The sequence below is a fragment of the Triturus cristatus genome, chromosome 5_1, assembly GCF_964204655.1.
Source record: "Triturus cristatus chromosome 5_1, aTriCri1.1, whole genome shotgun sequence".
In the NCBI taxonomy this organism is placed as follows: domain Eukaryota; kingdom Metazoa; phylum Chordata; class Amphibia; order Caudata; family Salamandridae; genus Triturus; species Triturus cristatus.
In genome coordinates, this window is record NC_140587.1 from 164,453,795 (window position 1) to 164,478,224 (window position 24,430).

Consider the following 24,430-nt stretch of genomic DNA (forward strand, 5'->3'; position numbering starts at 1 on the left):
ATTCACTGCCCACTCTAGCAACTCTAAGGTGGAATTCTTGGATGTATGGATCGAGCACAACCAAAAAAAACTTTTTGTCTCTCTGTACACCAAACCGACTGCCAGAAACACTCTGTTGCAATATGGCAGTTACCACCCCAGATGTCAAAGGGACAGTATCCCCTTCAGTCAATTTCTCCACTTGCGGAGAAACTGCTCTGATATCAAAGGTTTTTTTGACACAGGCAGATATCCTCAAAGAGAAATTGCTGACTCGGGGTTACCCGTAAAAACTGATTAAAGACTCCTGCAAGAGGGCTAAATGCTTTAATCGAGATGCCATGTTTGAAACTAGGGAGACCAGACCCCTGGTATCACTCTAATATCAACCATAAGGTCAGACAAACCATCAATTCTCTTTGGTATCTTTTGAATATTGGCAACGGCGATAGCAAAATCCCTAAACCTCTTTTTGCCTTCAAACTAAATAAAAATCTTAAGAACCATCTAGTCAAAGGGAGAATCTTGGAGAAATCGGCCCCTTATCAGACTGCTATCTCGGGCCTTGCACCTGTGATGATATGTCTTTAGCTGCTATGTAATGTCTTTGGGGTCTCTGTTTGTGGCTTTGAACTCCTTTTTCAAAAAAGCCCTTGTTGTGTTGTTGAGCACTTGGATATTTCTGTTGTCGTGTTTGACCCACTTGTGTTTATCTTTTATGTCTACTATGTAGACTATATTTGTCAATCTTATGTGTACACTAACCATATCCTTTCCTATCTATTATTGTGTTCTGAAACAGAACTTTTGTTGTACTGTAACAGGTCCATCTGCTTCTTTTTTTATTCACAATATGGAGAGTATTAAGACCTTCGGGTCTTCAGAAGAGGATTTTGCCCGAATTATAGGTTTAGCGGCAGGTAGTGACAAACAATTTACTCTATCCAAAGGTCTTGAAGGAGAATGGACCAAACGTCCCAATTTAAAGAAAAAATCCAAACGTACTGAAGCCCACGCTAATTTCATGCTTGAGTACCTGAAGGCTGGGACGATCCCGATCGGACTAAGGGTCCCCTGGTGAGCCATTGGCTTGATAAGGGCCATACTGAAATGGACCTTAAGTGGTCGATCTTGGAGAAGATCAGCACCATCCCTGGTAAAGACTCGAGCCTGATTAGAAAGAAAAGAGAGGTTTTTTGGATCTATCTTTTAAATTCTGTCAACAGGGGTTTGAATGAACACTGTCCTTGGGAAAACTCCATCATTTGACCCTAATTCATCCTCAATTCTATACTGACCCGTTTTGGGATGTTTTTTCAATATTCCATGTTTCTGTCCCATTGCTTTTTCCATCTTCCTGGGATAACTTGTCCACTGCTTTTAATCATTATTGCCCAGATACCTATTAATTATGTCTCCGTTGAACATATGGCAACTTGGTTCGATTATTAGACCCTATGTAGAATAAACTGAAGAGGGCGTTCGATAGAGGTCTGAGCCTTTTTACTCTGCTTTAAGATGGCCGCTGTACTCAGATTGATAATGTTTATTAGGTATTCTGCCCTTTAGTCTGCTTTTCATTTCTATGCGGACTCTAGTCTGTCCTCTAATGGGAGGACCTCGTAGATTTAGCGACCCTTTAAGAAGGCAGAGCCCCGTTCGAGAACCCGTCCTCGGCCGGATACCTCCCGCCTTGCCGAAACGCCGCAGATCATCCTCCGTTGGCCGATCGTTTGATAAACCTCAGGTAAGAATGCGCCCGTTGACGCGAGTTTAAGTGTCCACCATATCTCTTCCATTGTTTACTTAGAATGCGGGCTAGGAAACTCGAAATATATTCTTGTTCCCGATGGTTTGCATCGGGGATACTCATGGAGTGCGGCGGCTCCCCTTAGCTTTCCTCTGATTTTTCATTAAGGATAGGCGTAATTTTCTGTTACACCTCTGTGTCTTCGCCAAAACGCATGGTTAAATGGGCTCCCCCATACTGTTATTTGCTTTTGGTTCTGAGTTCACTATGTAGCGACAGTCTATCTGAAATCTCAGTGTTGTGGTGACATTTTTTAGGTCTCGCCTGAGACAGCGCTTTAGCGCTGCTCTGGCGAGACTTATAGTAAGCACTTTTGGTAGTGCAAACGAGTGCTTTCAGGCCGCCAACTACTGTGCATGTGTGCCGGGCGCGCGCACCATTTGGCAGCCTGAAAGCACTCGTAGTCTTTCACTTTCGCGGCCGCTCACTTTCAGTTTCGCGCCGCTTGTTCTTGTTTTTATTGCAGCTCGAACACAATGGACTTATCCACAGCTGGTGGAGCGAAAACATCATGTGACCCGTGGCCTTCCTGCAACATGCCCTTTCACGCTTCGCAAATGGCCATTAACTCAACACCAGCCACGTCCTACCATGGCAACCGCACTCCAGGCATGCTACGATACTCCCGCGTCTCCAGCGAAACCAAGCCCACACCTCTTAAAGCAGCTGCTCTGGCACAGAACCCCTCCCCCACCCCCCCCCCCACCCCACCACACACAACTCCCCCATGCCAGGAGCAGACGCGCTACAGCTGCTTTATTCCTTCATGGCGCAAACAAGGCCACAAGGCAAACTCTGTCATAACCGCCGCCCATGGCCCCCTGGCAACACAACACCAGCAGCACGCTTTAGCAATGCCCATCAACTTCACTTTAAACCCACAGCGCCTGCCTTACCACCCGTGTACCCACAAAGCTCCGTCCGCTCCGCTCCTCCCCTGCAATACCATAAATGTTTTATTTACACTCGTCTTTCTGACAATTGACTGACATCTTGTCTTTAATCACACTGTACACGCAAGCTATTTTATTTGTCCAGTGTTTATGAAGCTGCTGCAGCCTGCTGATAAACTCCCGCCTGGTTTGGACATGCTCTTGGGACACCAAGTCTACGGCGTCTCTGCACGTGACTACATTTCTTATCAGTCACACTGTTTACACGCTCCAGTCGGCTCTCTGATTGGGCCTCTATTAAAATCACGCTGCCTTCACGCCGACGTTACTGTCCCTCCTCCCCGCTGCAACAGCAGTGAGGCAGCACCATACGAGGGGGACTTCCGGGGACAGAGAGCCGTGCGTGTGCCCTCCTGTCTCGGTGTGCTTATTTTTAATCAATTAGCCGAATGATTTGCACGCGGGCCGCTTTTACTTTTGCGGTCCTCTGATTTCTGCCTGCCGTGTATTGCCACGAGGCAGGGAGCTGCAGCAGCCAGGCCAGCTAAGCAGGCACGGAGCTCAGAGGTGCACACAGCCTGACTGATAAATAATTGCTAATTCCAACCACGACCTGCTTTTGGGGACCATATGACATGTAGGGGAAGGAAGACATGACTAGCCAGTCTGCATTATACATAATTTGTCTGCACCGTGCTTCCGTTTGTAAATTGTCATTTAACATTCGTGTTTGTGTTGCATATTTATTCTGTTTAGTAGTCAGATGCCCATCGGATAACTGCTTCCCAGACTAGCAAGAACATATTTGCAGTACCAGTGTTCTGTTATCAAGTTCTGATTTTGTGGGTCAAAGGTAGACTGTGACAATTTCCCCCATAATTCTTTTTACGATCTCAGAAACAAGGGTTCTCTAATCGTGACGCTTCTGCAAACCTGCTCACATCTTTTGTACAATTGTTTTCTAGAAATGCTGATCTTTACACTGTGAAACATGCTTTCATGTTTTGAGAGAGAAACTGCTTTTGTGGATGAGGCTGAAATCGGCTGACCGCAGTGCTTAATTTGAGCCGGAGCTTTCCGGTGCTGAGCACTGGCACTTAATTGGTTTCCGGTGCTCGGCACCGGCAGCTAATTGTCAACACCACATTTAGGGCAGTCTGCTTCAAGGTGGCGGTGCTCATGTAATTTTGAGATGAGAAGTCTAACAGTTATTTAGGAAAACAATATACATTAAAAAATTACTAATACCTGCCTCCCCATTCCTTTAGGTTTGGGGACCTGGAATAATTGGAACTGTCGCATTTACAAGGGAGAGAGATGGTTAATAGTTGTTTTGGCAGCGATGGGTGGTACAAGCTGCAGTGACCTCCTGGTCAGAGCCCTGTCACTTAATATTTTACAAATGAAGCACTGGCTGACCGTGCCTAATATTTTAAACAGTAAATGCGCTTTGTGTACATTTCTTTAGGGCTTGACTGCATGTTTTCGTGTTTTTACTGCCGGCACGGCTGGACAGCTCAGTGGAATTATGTGTGACAAAGGCGAATGCAGAGCTGATTTCATTTTTTTTTTTTTTTTTTTTTTCTTTTTTTTTTAGCACAGAAACTTAACTGCTCCCTCCAACTTGCATGTATTCTCTGTGCTGGGTTTGTCATTGCTTGATTGTATGCATGCAATGGGCACTTTGCTCCGCCCCCTCCACTCACTGTGGTTCTGCAGCCTTTTACAGGTCGCACTTTGTTGCCTCCACCACCGTCCCGCGACGTTCACAGTTCCCCTTCCATAACATGTTGGTAAACATGTGTGCATGTGTGTAGTTAGAAGGACCTTAGCTGTCAGGCTGCAAGTTTAATCAAATCATTGGTTAAGTTGTTTTCCTTTTTCAACTTGCCAGGCTTTAGCGCCGGCAACAAGTTTGTGCATGAGATCCTGTCTCACCAATAAGGACAACGCATTAATTTTAAGCCTATTTTACTTCCTGGCAGCGCACACTTGCAGGCATGCTGGGTTTTTTATTTATTCTGTGGAATGCGACAGTCCAGTTTATTACTAACGGCTTTGTTCGCCCCATGAACTTGGAATGTAATCTTGTTTTTTTAGCAGTTCCTTTCCCTAGCGTGAGCAAAAATTCTTAAATATTGCATCCCCCTAATTGACGGGTATTTAGGGGCTATAAAGGATAGAATCGGGACTATGTGGGCATTCTGATCGGGATTGTTAGCAAAGTGAGCACAAAAGGCTTCTTTGCAAACCTCTGCAAATTAGGAAAAAACACAGTACTTGACAAACCCCCACTGTCTAATTTTTTTAAGGCGATGTTCTAATAAACCCCGGATTTTTTATTTATCTTAAATCCAAAACCCTTTGGAGCGCATGTTACTTCTTACTCTCTCCCCTGTCTGCTACTCACATTTCAGATCTACCCCCCTACCCCCTACATGTGGCACCCTGACTCCCCAAAGTTTATTGCTTCCTGTGCCCCTCCTATGTGTTATTTATTTTACACGCAGCTAAGTCAGGTCCTACCTCGCTGCTCTCCAACATAGGTGTCTAACCATCTTAAAATGGTAAAGTAAAACATAGGGGAGACCATGTCCTGGTGCATTTGCACACACTTATACTGAAAAATGAACCCCTATGTGTCTGTCACCACGCTGGTGCCAGCCACTTTCCTAAAATTTGCACGTTCCACATTCTATTTATTTGCTTTTAAATGTGTATTTTTATTAACTAATAGGTAGTCCCTGTCACCTGCTACACATTGCACCTTGCATTTTAAGATTCTTTTATATGTATTTTTATTAATCCATTCACACCCTTTACATTAATATAGCCAGAGCTTTACTGTATATTTGCTATAAAAGCTTAGAATATGATATAGTGTGCACTTTTTGGCTTTAAATAATCATTTCACTGCAACAAAATCAAAATTGCCATTTACAATGCCAATAGCTCCAACTCTAACAAATGCGAGACCTATTGCATTGCAAATGCTTGTCTGCCTATTCTGTTTGTATCTAGAATTGCTGAGACTCTTACCTTGGATATCTAGTATTGCCATCCCGACCCTTAACCTGCTTTGTCAGATATTCTCTACTGTTTACATGCCTTTTGGACATTGCCCAGCGCTGATCGTCCCACCCTGTTGTGAGTATCGGGTAGGTTCCAGACGCTTTTGCTCCAGCGAGAGTACCTCTAAGTAATATGTACCTAGAACTCTCCTGATTTACTTTTAACACCTTCTTTCATTCTACAGAATTATTTATACTAGTCTCTGCTGCCTCGAGTGATTCTCCCATGACCTCATCCTGCATTCAGGCATTGGAAACCTCTTTTGGCCCCCAGACCTGATTTATTATTTTCCCCCTGTGTAAATCTGTTTACTTTGGGTATGTTTTCAACCATATACAACTATCCCTTTCCACCGGATTAGCTCTCCATAATATCGACGTCTGAATAGACCCTAACTGATTGATCTTTTTCAGATCTCGTATTTGTGTGGATGCTTTTTTGAACAAACCTAGAAAACCCCAGTGAATATATTTTTATCGACCAAGTATGTTTATAAGTCATTAACTCTTCTTGTACACTTGTGGTGATCTCACTACTGTTTTTCTTTAACTCACAGCACGGGTGACATATTGTGGATTCTTTAAATCACTGAATTATATATATATATATATATATATATATATATATATATATATATATATATATATATATATATATATAAAAACGTTTTATTTACGAACATGGGTGTGGCTATCTCTCGACGATTATCCTTTCTGAGTTCCTCCTGTTTGCGCACGTTTCTGGCATTAGATTTGCCTTCTATATCCTAAATGAATATATCCTTTTTTCCTGCTGGAGCGGATCTGCTGAATGCCTAAACCACATAGGATACCATGCGTATAATTGTATCAATATTTATATTTATGCCATATATTTCTCTTGATTAATTTCAGGTATGTTTGTGTCCCTCTCATTATCTACTGGTCTTCGCCCTGATGAAGGTGTGGCCCTGTTCTGGGCCCGACACCGAAACGCGCGTAGGCGTTTGAATCTTTCGCGTGTCTCCTCTGATGTTGTTCCTATATACCACCAGGATGACGCACGAGAACCTCCAGCTTAACATCAGTTGGCAGTTTTACCATCTTGACCGATGTGTGACATTTTGTTGTTGTGGAATGAATGTATGTTAGTATGAATGTAGTTATGTGTGGGACATTTAAGAGTATTGTTAATGTTCTTTTTTTTTATGCATTGTTTATGTCTGCAAAGCCTATTGTAATCTCATGTTAATAAAAAGAAATATATTTTTTGCTAATCAAAGTTGTGGTTATATGGCTTAAATCTGTATGGTTCAGCTCCAGTTAGTGATACAATAGTAAGGGACCCCTGTGTTGGGCTGTGTGCTTTATAATTTAGGCAGGTGCTTCTTTCCTAGTGGTTACTTGATCTTTTCTCAGCGGAACAAACTTGTACAGAAACCAACACTTTCCACACAATGCTAAAAGCATGTTATCAATGGCCTTTCTTTAATATTGGGGGGGGGGGGGCTGCAGCCACACTGCTGGCGCTTTGAAGATGGCACCACTGGAATAACAGGTTATTAATATCCACGATAATAATCTTTCGATTAACTTCAGATGACCAGAACGCTGCTTTTCATAAAGTAGGCTGCACAGAGATTTCTTCAGCAGATGCAACAACCCACTGAGCTACTTGCCCAACTTGCACATGCGCTGATGCGCTCCGGTGGAACATACGTCAAGGGCCGTCTCTGCTCTCAACTTCCGATGGCCCAAAGGTTGTTCTGCAGAAAGGCGGGTGTACAGAGACTTCAGCAGCAGAAACAACAATCTGAACCAAACAAGCTACCTGCCGCTTGCGCGCGCTCTTGATGAGCGCGTGCAGATCATATGTCAGGAATGACGTCAGCTCTCTCCATCACACACCGTGCAGCTTATGTGCTGTTATGTGCCGCTATGCCTCTGCTGCCCCTACTATCACGCCGTGTCAGGTAAGAAACAGAACATGTTACACCATCTCCACCTGGGTTTGTGGTGAAATGTGTTTTTGACATGTTTTGAATGTTCACCACTTGGGGGAGGCCCATTAACTTCTCCTTCCCACTAACATGTTCTTCATCCAAACGCAGAGAGGTGTGGTCCCTACCCTTTCTGATTAGGGAAAGGCGCGTGCTGTTTGGGGCCAGAACAGAGAGTCCTCTCCTGATGACGTTAGAGCTCTTTTCTTTTTTTCATCATAAATATATGTTGGTGGGTGCTTCTTGTACTGCTGTGACCTCTTATAACATGAAAAATGCCTCCTTTCTATAGCTCCTTTGTAGCAGTGTGATTTAACTCCTCGTAGTTTGCAGCACGTGCCAATGACTAAAACCGGCGCTATGTTTTAGAAAAGTCAGGCGTTCCTATTAGCGGGCCTACAGCAGGGACAAGGTTTCACCATTGGGCCCATTAACCTATTCTTGGAGGTGGCGTTTTAAATACTAAGATTGGTGACAATACCAGTAAAACCGGATGCATGCTAGGCTGTGCTGTGCACAGGCCGAACTGCTGCACATACTGCAGGCCTCATACATGCAGGCTGAGACCCCAGGGCACCTGAGATCTCGCCTCCCAGGGTCTGTCTCTTCTAAAAACACAGCACAGCCCCCTCCCTTCTGGAGTTTGCAGATCCAGTCCTGGTGTCCCAGTCCAGTTTTAAGGTTGTAGTGTGCACAGCTGCAGTGCCCTCGTCTTCATCACCGCATATGTATCTGCATCGTTCTAGAGAGATTGCTCCTATAGAAAACCGCAGGGAGCTACTCAGTGGCCCCTTGAAACACCCCCATGCATCCCAACACTGTTAGCAGACTTTGAGTTAATTGAATCCCTCGCCTGTCTGATTGGCTCCTGTGAGATCGCCATCCTCTTCTGTTCCTTGCAGGGTCACTCTCTCCACCCTCAGTACCCATCACTGCCCTCCTCTCCATGGTCTGCTAGCTGCACCTCCGAAACTCGTCAACTCCTCATAATGTGAATATCTGGCCCAGGAACTGCTGAACAAGCACTAGCCAACCAAGTGTCAAGTGTGACCCTTTCAGGTGTGTGTAGCTTCTTGGGAATCAACACTTCCCACACTGGGTTTTCAGCCCTTCCTTCGAATGTTTGTGAGGGAAACAGAACAGCAAGTGCAGTTGGCTTCACTTCCAGAAATGATTGGAAACATCACAGCAGGCACAGGGCCTCGAGAGTGATGTAGTAAGCTCTGGGCCTGCTTCAGATAATTGTGGGCATACAGCCTTTTATCCTTGGAAGGTGGATAACATGAGTGCCGCCAAGTCGGCCATCAACATGAGCCTTCCCCTGGCTCTGGGCTAGAAGAATGAGCTCAGAGCGTTGCTGATGGTCTTTGACTCGTTCCCCCATTACTGTTCTTCTGGATTTTACATTCACTCTCTCCTGCTCTCTGTCTATCTCTCACTCTCTCTGTCTCTTCCTTTTCCTCTCTTCCCCCTCCCTCTGTTTCGCTTTCTCTCTCTCCACGTATCTGTTGCGGTCTCTCTCTCCCTTCCTCTATCTCCATCTCAGGTTCTCTCTATCTCTCGAGCTCTCTCTTCATCTCTTGTTCTCTCTTCACCTTTCTCTCTCCCGTCTCTTTCTGCACACTATAAACCTACCACCCTGCATTAGAGCAGTGGTACAAGACATACAGCACTCTTCTTTGGCTACTTTTCAGTGCGGTGCATCAATTGACTATAATAACTGCAATGGGCGCTGCCTTGTAGTAATTGTTAGGGCCGATGATAAACTTTTGGAATAGCAATCCAATTCATGTAGTCTGTATTAGCTGAGGCATGCTGGTATCTATAATGATGAGAGTTGAATCAGTAGGGGCCCTGCTCTGATGCCTTATTCGGCCTTTATTTTTAGCCATTTGACATGTATGATTCTAGTAGAACCAGCTATCTAATTTCTAGGTCTTGCATGCACAGTGCAAGTGCTGTCTTGTCTAGACATCGTATTTACTGTTCGAGGGCTTGAAGCCCTCCCGTTCCTTACCATTGGTGGGCTTTAAAGCCACTCTCGATTGTTTGCGTCCTGCTGGCCCGCTCTGCGTTTGGCACTTCCCTCTTCTTGCATGTTACCCTCCCCTAGAGCATGGACCAAGACTTGTATTTGTATACTGCTTGCACTTTTGGGACCAATGTTTTCTTTTTGTTGAGTCACTCTGTAGAGTGCATCTTTCCTAGCTAGCTTTGTCGTTTGCTTGTTATTTGAGGCTGTCTAGCTTGACTTTGTCTCTCCAGTGAGCATTCCTTGTTTTCTGTATTCACTATCTGTAAACAGGCCTTTAAATCTTGTTCTTATCTTGTCTCATTTGCTGTGCATTCAAAAACAGAGGTCTAACGTCAGGATGTGTATTCCAAGGGAACTAGCTGTTTACTTTTTTTTTTGCTGACTTTAAAGTGAGACAATTTATGTGCAATCCATCCTGCTGAGTACCCATGCAAGAGGACAGGATGTAGAAATCTTTTCTAGTGCACAACAAAAAAGAACTGTGCTGATATTTTAGAAATACATAAGAATGAGAATAGAAATGAAGACAATTTTGGGAGTAATTCTGAAGTATAGTGAAAACAAATATTTTAATACGATCAAAACCATAAGCGATGACCACGGACCATGCCCCAACCTCGGCATCATACTCGACTCCTCCCTCATCATTACCTGACAGATTAACACCGTCTCCTCCTCATGCTACAACACCCTCCGCATCCTTGGCAAGGCCTTCAAGTGGATCCCCGCCAAATGCAGAAAGACTGTTACCCACGCACTCATAACCAGCAGACTGGACTACGGAAATGCCCTCTACACCGGAATCAACAAATCCCTGCTCCGGAAACTCTATACCATCTAGAACACCGCTGCCAGGCTCGTCCTCGGCATCCCACGCTATGAACACATCACCCAGCACCTACAACAATTCCACTGGCTCCCCATTGAGAAGAGAGTAACCTTCAAGCTACTCACTCATGCCTACAAATCCCTCCACAACACCGGACCCCAATACCTTAATGAAAGAGTCTCCTTCCACGCACACAAGAGAAACCTCCGCTCCGCCAACCTCGCCCTCACTGAAGCCCTGCACATACCGAGAGCCAGAACGGGGGGAAAACCCTACTCCTACATCGCAGCAAAGACCTGGAATGAACTCCAGCTCAACATCAGATGTTCCCCCACTCTACACACTTTCAGGAAGAACCTCAAGACCTGGCTCTTTGGCTGAATAGGATTTGCACGATCTCCCCCCTCCCCCCAGTGCCTTGAGACCCTCACGAGTGAGTAGGGTGCTTCACAAATTCCTGATTGATTGATTAAATTTCCTCAAACTCTCATTTGCGCGCAGTAAAACGGTATGTCTGTGCAAATGTAATGGTCATTCTCAATTGTAAATGAGTCGTCTGTCACACCATGCATACTCCACTTTACACCAGTCCACTTTACAATACTCTTCTCTACAAAACTCTACACCACTTCCATCTTCAACACTCTGCTTCACTCTATGCCCTTCCACTCTATGCCAAGCCACTCTACGACACAGCTCGCCCCTCCACTCTGTGCCCCTCCACTCTGTGCCCCTCCACTCTGTGCCCCTCCACTCTGTGCCCCTCCACTCTGTGCCCCTCCACTCTGTGCCCCTCCACTCTGTGCCCCACTCTACTACACTCCAATCTACCCTAGAGGCATTATAAGGCATGGGCAAAGTGGACTCTGGCCAAGGGCCCCACCCTTTCAGGGTTGACTAGGCCTTGATAAATCCGATCTATTTTCCACACAGTCCTGTCTGTCCTGATGACCATGAATGATTTTTAAACATAGATTGTTTTAAATAGCATTTTCCTTTAATTTATTTTTAATATGAGTAATGTGTGGAATCTGTTACTGACATTTTCAGAGAAAGGTTGTGTTTATGTTTTTCAACACCATACAATATTCAGAAAAAGTTCCTTTTAGATCAAAATAGGACCTCAAATATAAGAAATGGCAGTGGGTTGCAGAAATTATTTGCAATATTATTAATGAGCTGCTGCTATATAAGGGATTAAGTACCCTCTGACAATCCTTACAAGGAGATTGCAAGTCACAGAGGAGATTAATAACCATATAGACCTTTATAAGGTTATGGAACTCCGAGGTGACTTGCTATATCCTTATCATGTACTCCAGAGGGTACTTTATCCCACATAATCACACCATCATCTTTCCCACATTCCACTTGAAACCTTGGTGCATAGATCTTTCATATGAAAGAGTGCGCACATTTGCAAATATGAAGAATAAAAATTAAACCTCTAGTACAAAATTAAACGCAGATATTCGAAACAGTTAAATAGAAGCCAGTTTAAAAAAAAAGCTGCACCAGCTCAGAATGTGTAGAAACATGCATAAAGATTCTAGCTTTTCTCTAACTATATTAGGAGTGCAAATAAACATGGTCTCTTTGCCTGTTTATCTTTGTCCTCCACCATTTGCCTAATCTCCCCACTTTATAATATCACTAGTTGCAGGATAATATATTGCCCTTTTGTCCATAAAGAAGTCATAACACTTTAACAGACTTTCTGTAGCTTATACTGTATAACTACTCAGCAGCTGCAACTCACAACAAAAAACAGCTTATTGATGATCACATAGGCGAAACCAAATGCATTTACCAATGCTTGTTATGAGGAGCCTGGGTTGGGTGTGCCCTATATGGGAAGTGGCAGATGTTATGCCTGAGGGCCAGAGTTTATGTGTTGTGATCATGGCCTCGTGGCCCCGAGGGCACTCATGCTGTTATTGAAGAAAGGTGTATTATAATGTATAGAAATCCCACTTTAATGCATACTCACCTCTTTGAGCTCTTTGAAGTCAAATATCTGTTCTGAAGGCAAGAAATTCAGTGCAGATGATCCACTAAGTTTGAAACAACAAAGTCACATCAGTGCAAAGATCTATTTATTGTTGCGTCTCTCATATTTTCCTTTACACCAGGTTAGCTGAACTGTCCAAATCCCCTTGTTGGCAAATTCAACCTTATGTTAGTCACACTGAACACATTATCCGAAAAAGTGACTAGGCTGCTGTTAGAAATGGGATTTCTGGTTGGCTAAGGCTTGCGCCAAAGTCAGGCAGAAACCACCACTCTAGTCAGGGCAAGGAAGTTACACGCCAAAGATAACCCCTGCTCACCCCCTTGGTAGGTTGGCACGAGCAGACAGGCTTATCCCTGAGGCGATGTGTAAAGCGTTTGCGCACGCACCCAGCAACAACACCCAAGGCCCACCACAAAGGAAACTCCACACAAGGTATTATATAAAAAAATAGCCTTTGTATTATACCAAAACACATTAGATAAAAACACACACTTTACAATGTGCCAACAGGCACGGGCAGAATTTACAAGGGATTATATATACAGGGGACAGGGCCACATGGACCACTGTCAGGAATTAGCACTTTGTAGAAATTAGCACTTAGAACATATGATATAAAATTACTGTAGCACAAAATAACACATGTAGCACACTACCAGTAACTACTGGTAACAGGTAAGTACCACCTACGCAACCCTAACCACCTTAGGAAAATTACGCAGGGAATCAACACCTCACTAGTACCACCTGTACTAGGAGAGGAAAAAACCACCTAAGTATCACAATACCTGTAGGGGTATAAGCACATTACACATGACGCATAAAACACATTCAGAGGTGTAAACACAGGGCACATGACGCATAAAAACACATTAACCACTATCTGTGGCAGTCCCTAGGCCAACTGGCCTGGTAGGGGGCTAGGACGCCCTGTGTCCAGCAGAGTCAAGGCCATGCGGCGCAGGCTGCGCAAGCCAGGAGCACAAAGCACAACCTACACGTGGCAGTTGCCCACTAAGTGCTGGGCAACTGGAGAAATGCTGGGGCACCACTGTGCCTTCTCAAATCACTATAGCAGGGGTTGGAGCCTCTCCTGGACTCTAAGAAAATACTTGTGGCCCCCTGAGCCTCGCAGGCTCTGATCAATATTGTGGGGCAAGGTGGGAGTGGCCCGCTGCCATCTGGGGCCACTCAATCGCCAAAGAAATGCCCCCGTATGCGTTGGAGCGTGCACTGCGCTCTACACAAACAATGCGCTGCTGTTGGAGTCCCTCTGGACTCTGAACATAAATATGCCCTCTGCGTTGGAGCCTCGTGGGCTCGAGACAAATGATGGGGCCAGACGTTGCAACGCACCAGCTCTCTCGAGCACACAATGCCCCCGTACGTTGGAGCCTTCTCGGGGCTCAAGGACAGATACCGGCACCCTTAGCATATGCGCGGAGTCCCCCCACGCTGAAGAGCCGGGCGAGGCTCTCCATAACAAGGTCCCTGCACGTTGGGGCGCGCCAGCGCTCAGCAACCACTCAGGCTGCTTCGCGCACCCTCCTGGCAAGAGCTCCACTCACCGGCTGAATCGGAGGCTGCGCTGATGTCTCCGGTGACGGCGGGAGGCTCTCCGCTTCTCTCCTTGGCGCGCTGCTCCGCTGGACCTTGCAGGACTCTCACCACTCGCGGGAGCCCTGCAGGGGAAGCTGCCGCACGTCCGCTTCTCTTCTCGCGAGGATCCCAGGAGCGCGGGGTAGGCTCCCGTCCGCTTCCTGGTTAAGCTCCGCCCATGTCCCAACACGGGCCGCCTGACTTCCTGGGAGCCCGGCTGCGGCGGTGATTTCGGCAACCAAAATGCGGGGTAGGCTCCTGCTAAGGTGGCAATAACGCGGGGTAGGCACCCGTTGTATAAATACTGAAGGAAGTGGGGTGGGCACCTGCCAACGACCACGGCGATGTCCCTGGCAGGGTGGGTACCTGCCAGGGGACTTTAAGGTCGGCGAAGACGGGGCAAACGCCGGGTGGGCACCGGCTTTCAAAAATAAAGCGCTCCTAGCGCTATGAAGCCAATGAAAGCGCTCTCAGGCACTCAGGGACACACATCAAGCGCTCCCAGCGCTATGAGGGAAAGAAAAGCACTTCCCGGTGCTTTAGGGGGACAATAAAGCGCTCCCAGCGCTTTAAGTAGGATCCAAGCAAAGTTCTTCCCTGCATGCAGCAGGGCAGGGGTGGGGGGCAAGGCTGGACCCAGAGCCAGCTCACTGGGCCTCCAGGCAGGGAGGTAATCCAAGTGGCGGTCCTCTGGTCCAGCAGCAGCAGCAGCCCCCCTCAGGTAAGATCCTGGAAGAGAACAGTTTCTGTGGGGACACAGCCCCATTTTTATACAGTAAAACCCTTTGTTCTTGGTTCAGGGTGAGGGGGAAAACCAGTCGCAGCTGGTTGGGGAGCACCCTTGATGTGCTCAGCCCCTCACTCTATTCACTGGCAGGGCTAGGGTCGTCAGTCGCACCACAGGGGGCGGAGCCAGTATTGTGTGGGGGAAAGCCCTGCCCTATTTAGGTCCAAGGTGCACTCCTCCCCAGCCATCAGCATGCTAATCTCACACTCTCCACTGGGGCAGACCCAACCAGACTCCTGGAGCCAGGCTCACCAGCCAGCTCCGGCCAATCACACGCCAGACACCCTGCACACAGAAATGCCCACTTCTAGAAGTGGCACTTCCACACTAGGTACATGCACGCCGCACACATCATCGCGCAGCATTCAATCACACGAGTCCGCACATACCAAACTCGGGCCTGCACACCCCACGCATCAGGAACTACCAGGCATACATACATTCCCCCATGCATTCCTATGGGAGGGCAGGCCTATCTCACCACATGCACTCAGAGCGCGCACGCACTTTACCCTGGGACACAGGGAAAGTGCGCAGAAACCAAAAAATCACCACACCAAGTCACCAATAAAAAGCAAAAAGTTCAGGGGTGAACCTGCCAGAAGGGCCAAGTCCAACAGCTGCCTATGTGCATTGATGACATTACGTCTCTGGTTTTAGTTTCCATTGTGCATCCGCTTACATTTTGGGGTAACCGATCAACCTTCACTCCACGCAGAATGTAAAGTGTCACCCTATTCAGATCGTGGTCTGTTTGTGCAAATGTTGAGAAGTAGATCAGATAAATACTCACCAACCCACAGCAGGACACTGCGCATCGTTCTCCTACCCGCACTTCACCGGTCTCACCACCTGAATCCTTTTATACAAAACAAAAAGCAGGTTTTGTTAAAAGACCTACAGAGTACAATGTGACCCAAATTGCTGACCAATCACCAAGGAGAATTTGTTATCAAGAGCACTCGGTCATCTCTTTTTACTGCTTTTGTTAGTCTCCCAACCAACTTTTTGCAAATGTAAATGAATTTTGATATGAGACCTATGTTCTAATACAGTCGTTCTTAACCTTTTGACTTTTGTGGACCCCCATTGACTCATTACTGGAACCTGGGGACCCCCATTGAATCATTACTGGAACCTGGGGACCCCCATTGAATCATTACTGGAACCTGGGGACCCCCACTGACTAATTACTGGAACCCAGGGACCCCCACTGAATAATTACTTGCAGCCAGCGACCTTGATGTAAGCATTTCCAATAATATGAACCACAAAACAATAAATAAAAAATACAGAAACAAACATTCATCAAACAAATATGCAAATGATGACATATTTTGTTGAATTCACAAACAAATATAAAACAAAATCTAAATTTGAATTGAAAGGATGGAGCTTTTTTTACATTCCATTAAAGCCATTCAACGTCCATACTATATTCTGCCTGATGCACTTGTACTGCTTCCATGAACCAATTTGAGGATACTGCCTTAATTTTTAGCCTACAATGTCAAATTACTTTACAGTTACATAATCTTGAAATTGTTAATTGTACATTTTACTCCTTTATTTATATACACTTTGTTCACCTGTTAATATTATTTAGTTTTCTAAACAGTCGCAGACTCCCTGAGTAGACTTTGTGGCCCCCCAGAAGTCCCCGGACCACAGATTAAGTACTACTGTTCTAATAGGCCAGTTCACAACATTCCAAATTGTAGTGGGTGGCAATCCGACCTACCTCCTTAATATGCATGAGGCAGGTCAGAATTTGCGACCTACTGTGATAGGCTAGAGTCACAGGTATGGTGGCCTGCTGGGATCAGCACGCCACCATGCCTGTGATTGCTGTTAAATAAAGCAATCTATTTTTTAAAGGTACCTCATTTTCCTTTTACATTTATAGAAAAAAAAAATAATGAAAGGTTAAAAAACCTTTTTTAGGAGTAGGCTGTGGCCCCATGGACCACTGCCTACTCCCCAAAAACATTTTTGTCAACATTGTCAAAGAGGAAGGGGTCCCTTCGGGACACCTTTCTGTTTGTGAATCGCATACCATCAATTTTGAATTGGTGGAAAATATTAATGTTTGCCACTGATTTCGGTCACAAAACATTAATGAATCTATATATTAAAGGGACGTCTCTAACACGCCCCTTACAAATAGTGTTTCTTTAATGTTTATTTTAATGATTCGGAAAACCTTTTCTGAATTGAACTGTGGGTTTAGTACACTCCAAAAAGTGTTTTAGCAGACGCAAACCCTCAGATTTACTGAATCTGAGGGTTTGCGAGTGTTAAAACATTTTGTACATTAGGCAGTCAGTATTTCATTCTATTATGTGTATTGCGGAAGACGTACATTACATGTGTCTGAGAGCACCACTGTTCAAACACCCAACTCTGGCATTTATCTTCACATCCAGCCTCATCACCTCTCCATTTCCTCGTCTTCTCTACCGAATTGAAGACTTGACTCTTTCTTCTGCTGCCGAAGTCACTCAGAGAAAAAACACACGAGCCTCTTCCTCAAGCCAATGCCTGTCTGCTGCAGGTGAAGACATGTCCCTCAGCCAATCCTGCCGTCCACCCCTGGGCGGTGAAGACATGTCCCTCAGCCAATCCTGCTGTCCACCCCTGGGCGGTGAAGACATGCCCCTCAGCCAATCCTGCTGTCCACCCCTGGGCGGTGAAGACATGCCCCTCAGCCAATCCTGCTGTCCACCCCTGGGCGGTGAAGACATGCCCCTCAGCCAATCCTGCTGTCCACCCCTGGGCGGTGAAGACATGCCCCTCAGCCAATCCTGCTGTCCACCCCTGGGCGGTGAAGACATGTCCCTCAGCCAATCCTGCTGTCCACCCCTGGGCGGTGAAGACATGTCCCTCAGCCAATCCTGCTGTCCACCCCTGGGCATTGAAGACATGTCCCTCAGCCAATCCTGCTGTCCACCCCTGGGCGGTGAAGACATGCCCCTCAGCCAATCCTGCTGTCCACCCCTGGGCGGTGAATACATGTCCCTCTCCTGTCAGCCTATCCTACTCCAAGTCTTTCTACCAACTACCCACCATCCTTGCTTAAACCGGACAACACACAATTTACACATACAGTTAAATTACATTGAGGCTTGCAATAAATTTATAGAATACTATATCCATTTTCTAAATTACCGTCAAGCTGTGACATCAAACACACCTTTTTTTTTTAAGTTCAAGAAAAGGTTTATTGAAAAGATTAATATGATCATAAAAACAATACTTCATATATGCAGTTATTTGTTAATACATAAATACATGAAGGTGTAATAAAGAACAATAATGATATATAATATCCATTAAAATCAAACTCACCTTTAATAAGAAAACTAGAGACAGAAGTGATTTCTACTGGAGACCAATGTCCTCCTTCTCAGTTATAAATCTCTCTCCTCATGAGATACCATTAAACAAGATTCTAGGGTTCATCAGATGCAGGAACTCATCCAATAAAACCCGATGTTTTGTACTCCACATGTTCCAGCTGATGACAGGGACTGCATGCAGGAATGGGCAGGGTAACTCCGGAACCCACATATTCTCCCTGATTCTGTGCTCCGTAACCCATGTATGCACCAATCGGTATTGCTAATTATCACTGCAATCGCCCTCTCCGGTTCCCGACTATCTCGTACTGAGGCCCAAAGGGAAAGTGAGGTGATAATTAAAAACCCTTAGCCCAGTACATCCTACCCCCCCCCCCCCCCTCCCGCCACTTTGCCCTTGTGGGCATCAAAGGGGGAATGGTCTCCGTCTCCTTAATCAATTACCTTGGGCAGCGGGAAAAGGGAGGAAGATTCAGTGAAAGGATTCATCAGTACATTGCTCGACATCTGACCGATGATTGTACAGTAGCCAAAGGGAGACAGGCAATGCCAATAGGTCTTTTGCTTTGTCATGGTTTCAACGTTAGTGTTTTGGAATATGTTGGGCCCTCATTAATCGAAAACTAAATTATTTGCTACAGGCAAAACAATTTTTGAGGGCTGAGAAAACTAGAAGTGGGCAGAACTCACGGAATTTGACTGGTGGAATTCCCCGGAGTTACATAGAAACTAAGCGAGATTCTGCAGAGTTAGGCACATTGCGCTGCTCACTTGGTAATTTAATCGCAAGCGCATGTTCCAAGCTGAAATTCAGTGGACACAGGCCAGAGGGTGCAGCTATTTGAGTTGATTTAGCTGCCGCTTTCCACTCAAGCTGCAGCCTTCTGATTGCTAATGGTCGCAACCACCTGCAACTGCCAGCATTAGAAAAATCTTGATAAATATCCTGCTTGCGACCGGGAATTGAGGTAGGGATGCCAAATCTCTCTCTCACTTGTCAATTTACAGTTCTTGGGCCATGCATGAAAAAAATTCCCCCATTGCAGCGATTGGCGGAATTTGGCCTGAACTCCGCGTTACAAGAGTATCGCAGAGTTGCCTATTCTGCAGGCAAAACGGAATATTCCGGCCACTTCTACAAAAAAAACACATTACTATAGTGCTCCCTGGCACTGAAGGGGAATACTTTGTGTGTGGATGTGTTCCTTGTGAAAGGGAGTCATGCATGACTCATAGTGAAGTCAGCCAATGGCTGACCTGGGCTCATACATTGTCCCTTAATGCATGCTACAGTGGGTGAAAGAAAAATGTGAAATACTAATTTCAGACTAAAAGATGAAGTCTGTATGAAACCCCTACAGGTAACTATATCATACACATCCGTTTAGTAAAATCAAAAGGTCTAGACTAACACAGGCCTAAAGAAGTCAATAATTCTGGCATTGGCTGCAAGCCTTCCCTAAGAAAGAAAGGAAGAAGGAAAGAAGGAAAGAAAGAAAGAAAGACGAAGATACCTTAATACAGAAAAAGTTACAAATGGATCCAATCTGGTATGCCTTGAAATAACAGCAGTCAGAAGAGCAAAACACTCCAAAAGGAATTTACAACAACATTGGCAGGAGATGGGATCTAATAAAGATGGAATGTGCTTCAAAAGTGTCGTCCTATCACGTGTGTGGCTCTAAATACAAAGGCAACTATAAGAATTATAAAGTAAAAACAAACAATGCTGGCCCTGCAGGGAACTGGCTTGTGTGTGAATGTGCTCCTTGTGAGAGATCAAAATGCAGTCACTCAAAGTGAAGTTAACTAGTGGTGTAAAAAGGCTGACCCCCTGCCCCATGCTGTAGTGGGTGGAAACATAATGTGAAGGACACAACAATGGATCATGGATGAGGAGAGGAGAGGTGGCTGAAAGGCTCTATATGTCATTATATTATACTTATTTTAGTAAAATCTTAAAGTCTTCATTAACACCAGACCTAAAGAAGGCCCACCCATCCATTATTTCAGAGGACTTGAGGGATGTGATTCCCTTTGGCACATTATGAAAGTGGTGTACAAAGCTGTGGACATTTGCAGAAAATCGTGGCATTGCAGTTTAAGTATTATGATAGATTGTTTTGAATGTGTTCACCAATTCTGTATGCGGGTGACTGGGGTGGAAGTAAAGAGGAAGGCTAAAAATGATATAAGGTAAGTTATTCAACATAAGCTGAGGCAGTTGAGGTAGCGAAGTTGAATATTATTGAACAAAAGAGAAGGTTAAAAGGTCAAAGGAAGGTTAGCTTGAAAGCAGCAATAGCATCAGAACTGGCTACAATGCCATAGAATAATAATGCTGACAAGGCTTGTGTGAGTCAATTGAATGAGTCAACCTCGAACTCAGAAACAAACAGTGATGCTGATTCATAAGTAGGGCTCCCGGTTTTATGGTATTTAATTTTTTAACCATTTCCGTCTATATGTATCCATATTTATTTTTTGGTCATTTTATCTGTTTTTATCCACATTTATTTTTGTCACAAGCAAATGAAGATGCTGCAGCTAGTATTTTTCACATTTATGCGAGAGGGGCTGTGGAGAGATTTAAGGACGGCACGCACTTAGAAAGTTACCAAACAAAATTGAAAACACTGCAAGACAGAACATTCTATTTTAAACAAAAAGTGTGCACTTATTGTACTGACATCTGAGGCAGATTAAGCAGGCATCCTTAAACAGCGCGTTCTAAGAGGGAGTGATGGAGGATGCAGCCTCTCTTTTGGCAATGTTTGAAATAGTTGTTATTGTGATGGCATCAAACACGCGCTGTGGTACACAATCACTCCTGAAAGTTACCTGCAACCTGTTCGAACCCTCTGTGATGCACACAGCAAGCACAGTGTTAATGAGGAAGATTTGAACAGGAAAGAAGAAGGCATGAAAGCGTGGGAGATTCCTATTGCAAAGAATTGCACAGAAGCAGAATTTCGTGTTTTCTTTAAACGGGATCTCCATAATATTTGTACACTGGTAGTATGTTAATTTTGTAATCCCTCAAAGCCTGCCACCTGCTGTCGAGCACACCGCTACCTGCTAACATCAAAGCCTGCCACCTGCTGTCCAGCACACCGCTACCTGCTAACATCAAAGCCTGCCACCTGCTGTCCAGCACACCGCTACCTGCTAACATCAAAGCCTGCCACCTGCTGTCGAGCAAACCGCTACCTGCTAACATCAAAGCCTGCCACCTGCTGTCGAGCACACCGCTACCTGCTAACATCAAAGCCTGCCACCTGCTGTCGAGCACACCGCTACCTGCTAACATCAAAGCCTGCCACCTGCTGTCCAGTACACCGCTACCTGCTAACATCAAAGCCTGCCACCTGCTGTCCAGCACACCGCTACCTGCAAATATCAAAGCCTGCCACCTGCTGTCCAGCACACCGCTACCTGCAAACATCAAAGCCTGCCACCTGCTGTCCAGCACACCGCTACCTGCTAACATCAAAGCCTGCCACCTGCTGTCGAGCACACCGCTACCTGCTAACATCAAAGCCTGCCACCTGCTGTCGAGCACACTGCTACCTGCAAACATCAAAGCCTGCCACCTGCTGTCCAGCACACCGCTACCTGCTAACATCAAAGCCTGCCACCTGCTGTCGAGCACACCGCTACCTGCTAACATCAAAGCCTGCCACCTGCTGTGGAGCACACTGCTACCTGCTAACATCAAAGCCTGCCACCTGCTGTCGAACACCGCTACCTGCTAACATCAAAGCCTGCCACCTGCTGTCGAGAACACCGCTACCTGCTAACATCAAAGCCTGCCACCTGCTGTCTCGCACACCACTTCCTGCTAACATCAAAGCCTGCCACCTGCTGTCGAGCACACCGCTAGCTACTAACAATCAAAGCCTGCCACCTGCTGTCGAGCACACCGCTACCTGCTAACATCAAAGCCTGCCACCTGGTGTCGAGCACACCGCTACCTGCTAAAATCAAAGCCTGCCACCTGCTGTCGAGCACACCGCTACCTGCTAACATCAAAGCCTGCCACCTGCTGTCGAGCACACCGCTACCTGCTAACATCAAACCCTGCCACCTGCTGTCGAGCACACCGCTACCTGCTAACATCAAAGCCTGCCACCTGCTGTCCAGCACACCGCTACCTGCTAACATCAAAGCCTGCCACCTGCTGTCGAGCACACCACTACCTGCTAACATCAAAGCCTGCCACCTGCTGTGGAGCACACTGCTACCTGCTAACATCAAAGCCTGCCACCCGCTGTCGAGAACACCGCTACCTGCTAACATCAAAGCCTGCCACCTGCTGTCGCGCACACCACTTCCTGCTAACATCAAAGCCTGCCACCTGCTGTCGAGCACAACGCTAGCTGCTAACATCAAAGCCTGCCACCTGCTGTCGAGCACACCGCTACCTGCTAACATCAAAGCCTGCCACCCGCTGTCGAGCACACCGCTACCTGCTAACATCAAAGCCTGCCACCCACTGTCACACACACCACTTCCTGCTAACATCAAAGCCTGCCACCTGGTGTCGAGCACACCGCTACCTGCTAACATCAAAGCCTGCCACCCGCTATGAAGCACACCACTACCTGCTAACATCAAAGCCTGCCACCCGCTGTGGAGCACACCACTACCTGCTAACGTCAAAGCCTGCCACCCGCTGTCGAGCACACTCCTACCTGCTAACATCAAAGCCTGCCACCTGCTGTCGAGCACACCGCTACCTGCTAACATCAAAGCCTGCCACCTGCTGTGGAGCACACCGCTACCTGCTAACATCAAAGCCTGTCACCTGCTGTCGAGCACACCACTACCTGCTTACGTCAAAGCCTGCCACCTGCTGTCGCGCACGCCGCTACCTGCTTACATCAAAGCCTGCTATCGAGCACACCGCTACCTGCTAACATCAAAGCCTGCCACCTGCTGTCGAGCACACCACTACCTGCTAACATCAAAGCCTGCCACCTGCTGTGGAGCACACCGCTAACTGCTAACATCAAAGCTTGCCACCTGCTGTGGAGCACACCACTACCTGCTAACATCAAAGCCTGCCGCCTGCTGTCGAGCACACCGCTACCTGCTAACATCAAAGCCTGCCACCTGGTGTCGAGCACGCCGCTACCTGCTAACATCAAAGCCTGCCACCTGCTGTCCAGCACACCGCTACCTGCTAACATCAAAGCCTGCCACCTGCTGTCGAGCACACCGCTACCTGCTAACATCAAAGCCTGCCACCTGCTGTCGAGCACACCGCTACCTGCTAACATCAAAGCCTGCCACCTGCTGTCGAGCACACCGCTACCTGCTAACATCAAAGCCTGCCACCTGCTGTCGAGCACACCGCTACCTGCTAACATCAAAGCCTGCCACCTGCTGTCCAGCACACTGCTACCTGCTAACATCAAAGCTTGCCACCTGCTGTGGAGCACACCGCTACCTGCTAACATCAAAGCCTGCCATCTGCTGTCAAGCACACCGCTACCTGCTAACATCAAAGCCTGACAACTGCTGTCGCGCACGCCGCTACCTGCTTACTTCAAAGCCAGCCACCTGCTATCGAGCACACTGCTACCTGCTCACATCAAAGCATGCCACCTGCTGTCGAGCACACCGCTACCTGCTAACATCAAAGCCTGTCACCTGGTGTCGAGCACACCACTACCTGCTAACATCAAAGCCTACCACCTGCTGTCGAGCACACCACTACCTGCTAACATCAAAGCCTGCCACCTGCTGTCGAGCACACCACTACCTGCTAACATCAAAGCCTGCCACCTGCTGTCGAGCACACCGCTACCTGCTAACATCAAAGCCTGCCACCTGCTGTCGAGCACACCGCTACCTGCTAACATCAAAGCCTGCCACCAGCTGTCGAGCACACCGCTACCTGCTAACATCAAAGCCTGCCACCTGCTGTCGAGCACACCGCCACCTGCTAACATCAAAGCCTGCCACCAGCTGTCGAGCACACCGCTACCTGCTAACATCAAACCCTGCCACCTGCTGTCGAGCACACCACTTCTTGCTAACATCAAAGCCTGCCCAGCACACCGCTACCTG

The 24,430-nt window shown here is 46.6% G+C and overlaps 1 protein-coding gene across 1 annotated transcript in view; it reads right to left on the bottom strand.

Annotated features, from left to right (window-relative positions):
- LOC146830523 (acidic mammalian chitinase-like) overlaps positions 1–15,857 on the bottom strand; it is a 277,219-nt gene extending 261,362 nt beyond the window's left edge. The window contains exon 1 of the mRNA XM_085604048.1: positions 15,790–15,857. Within this exon, the coding sequence (XP_085460174.1) occupies positions 15,790–15,814 (25 nt within the window). The 5' untranslated portion in view covers positions 15,815–15,857. The remainder of the gene's footprint in view (positions 1–15,789) is intronic.
- Between the last annotated feature and the right edge of the window lie 8,573 nt (positions 15,858–24,430).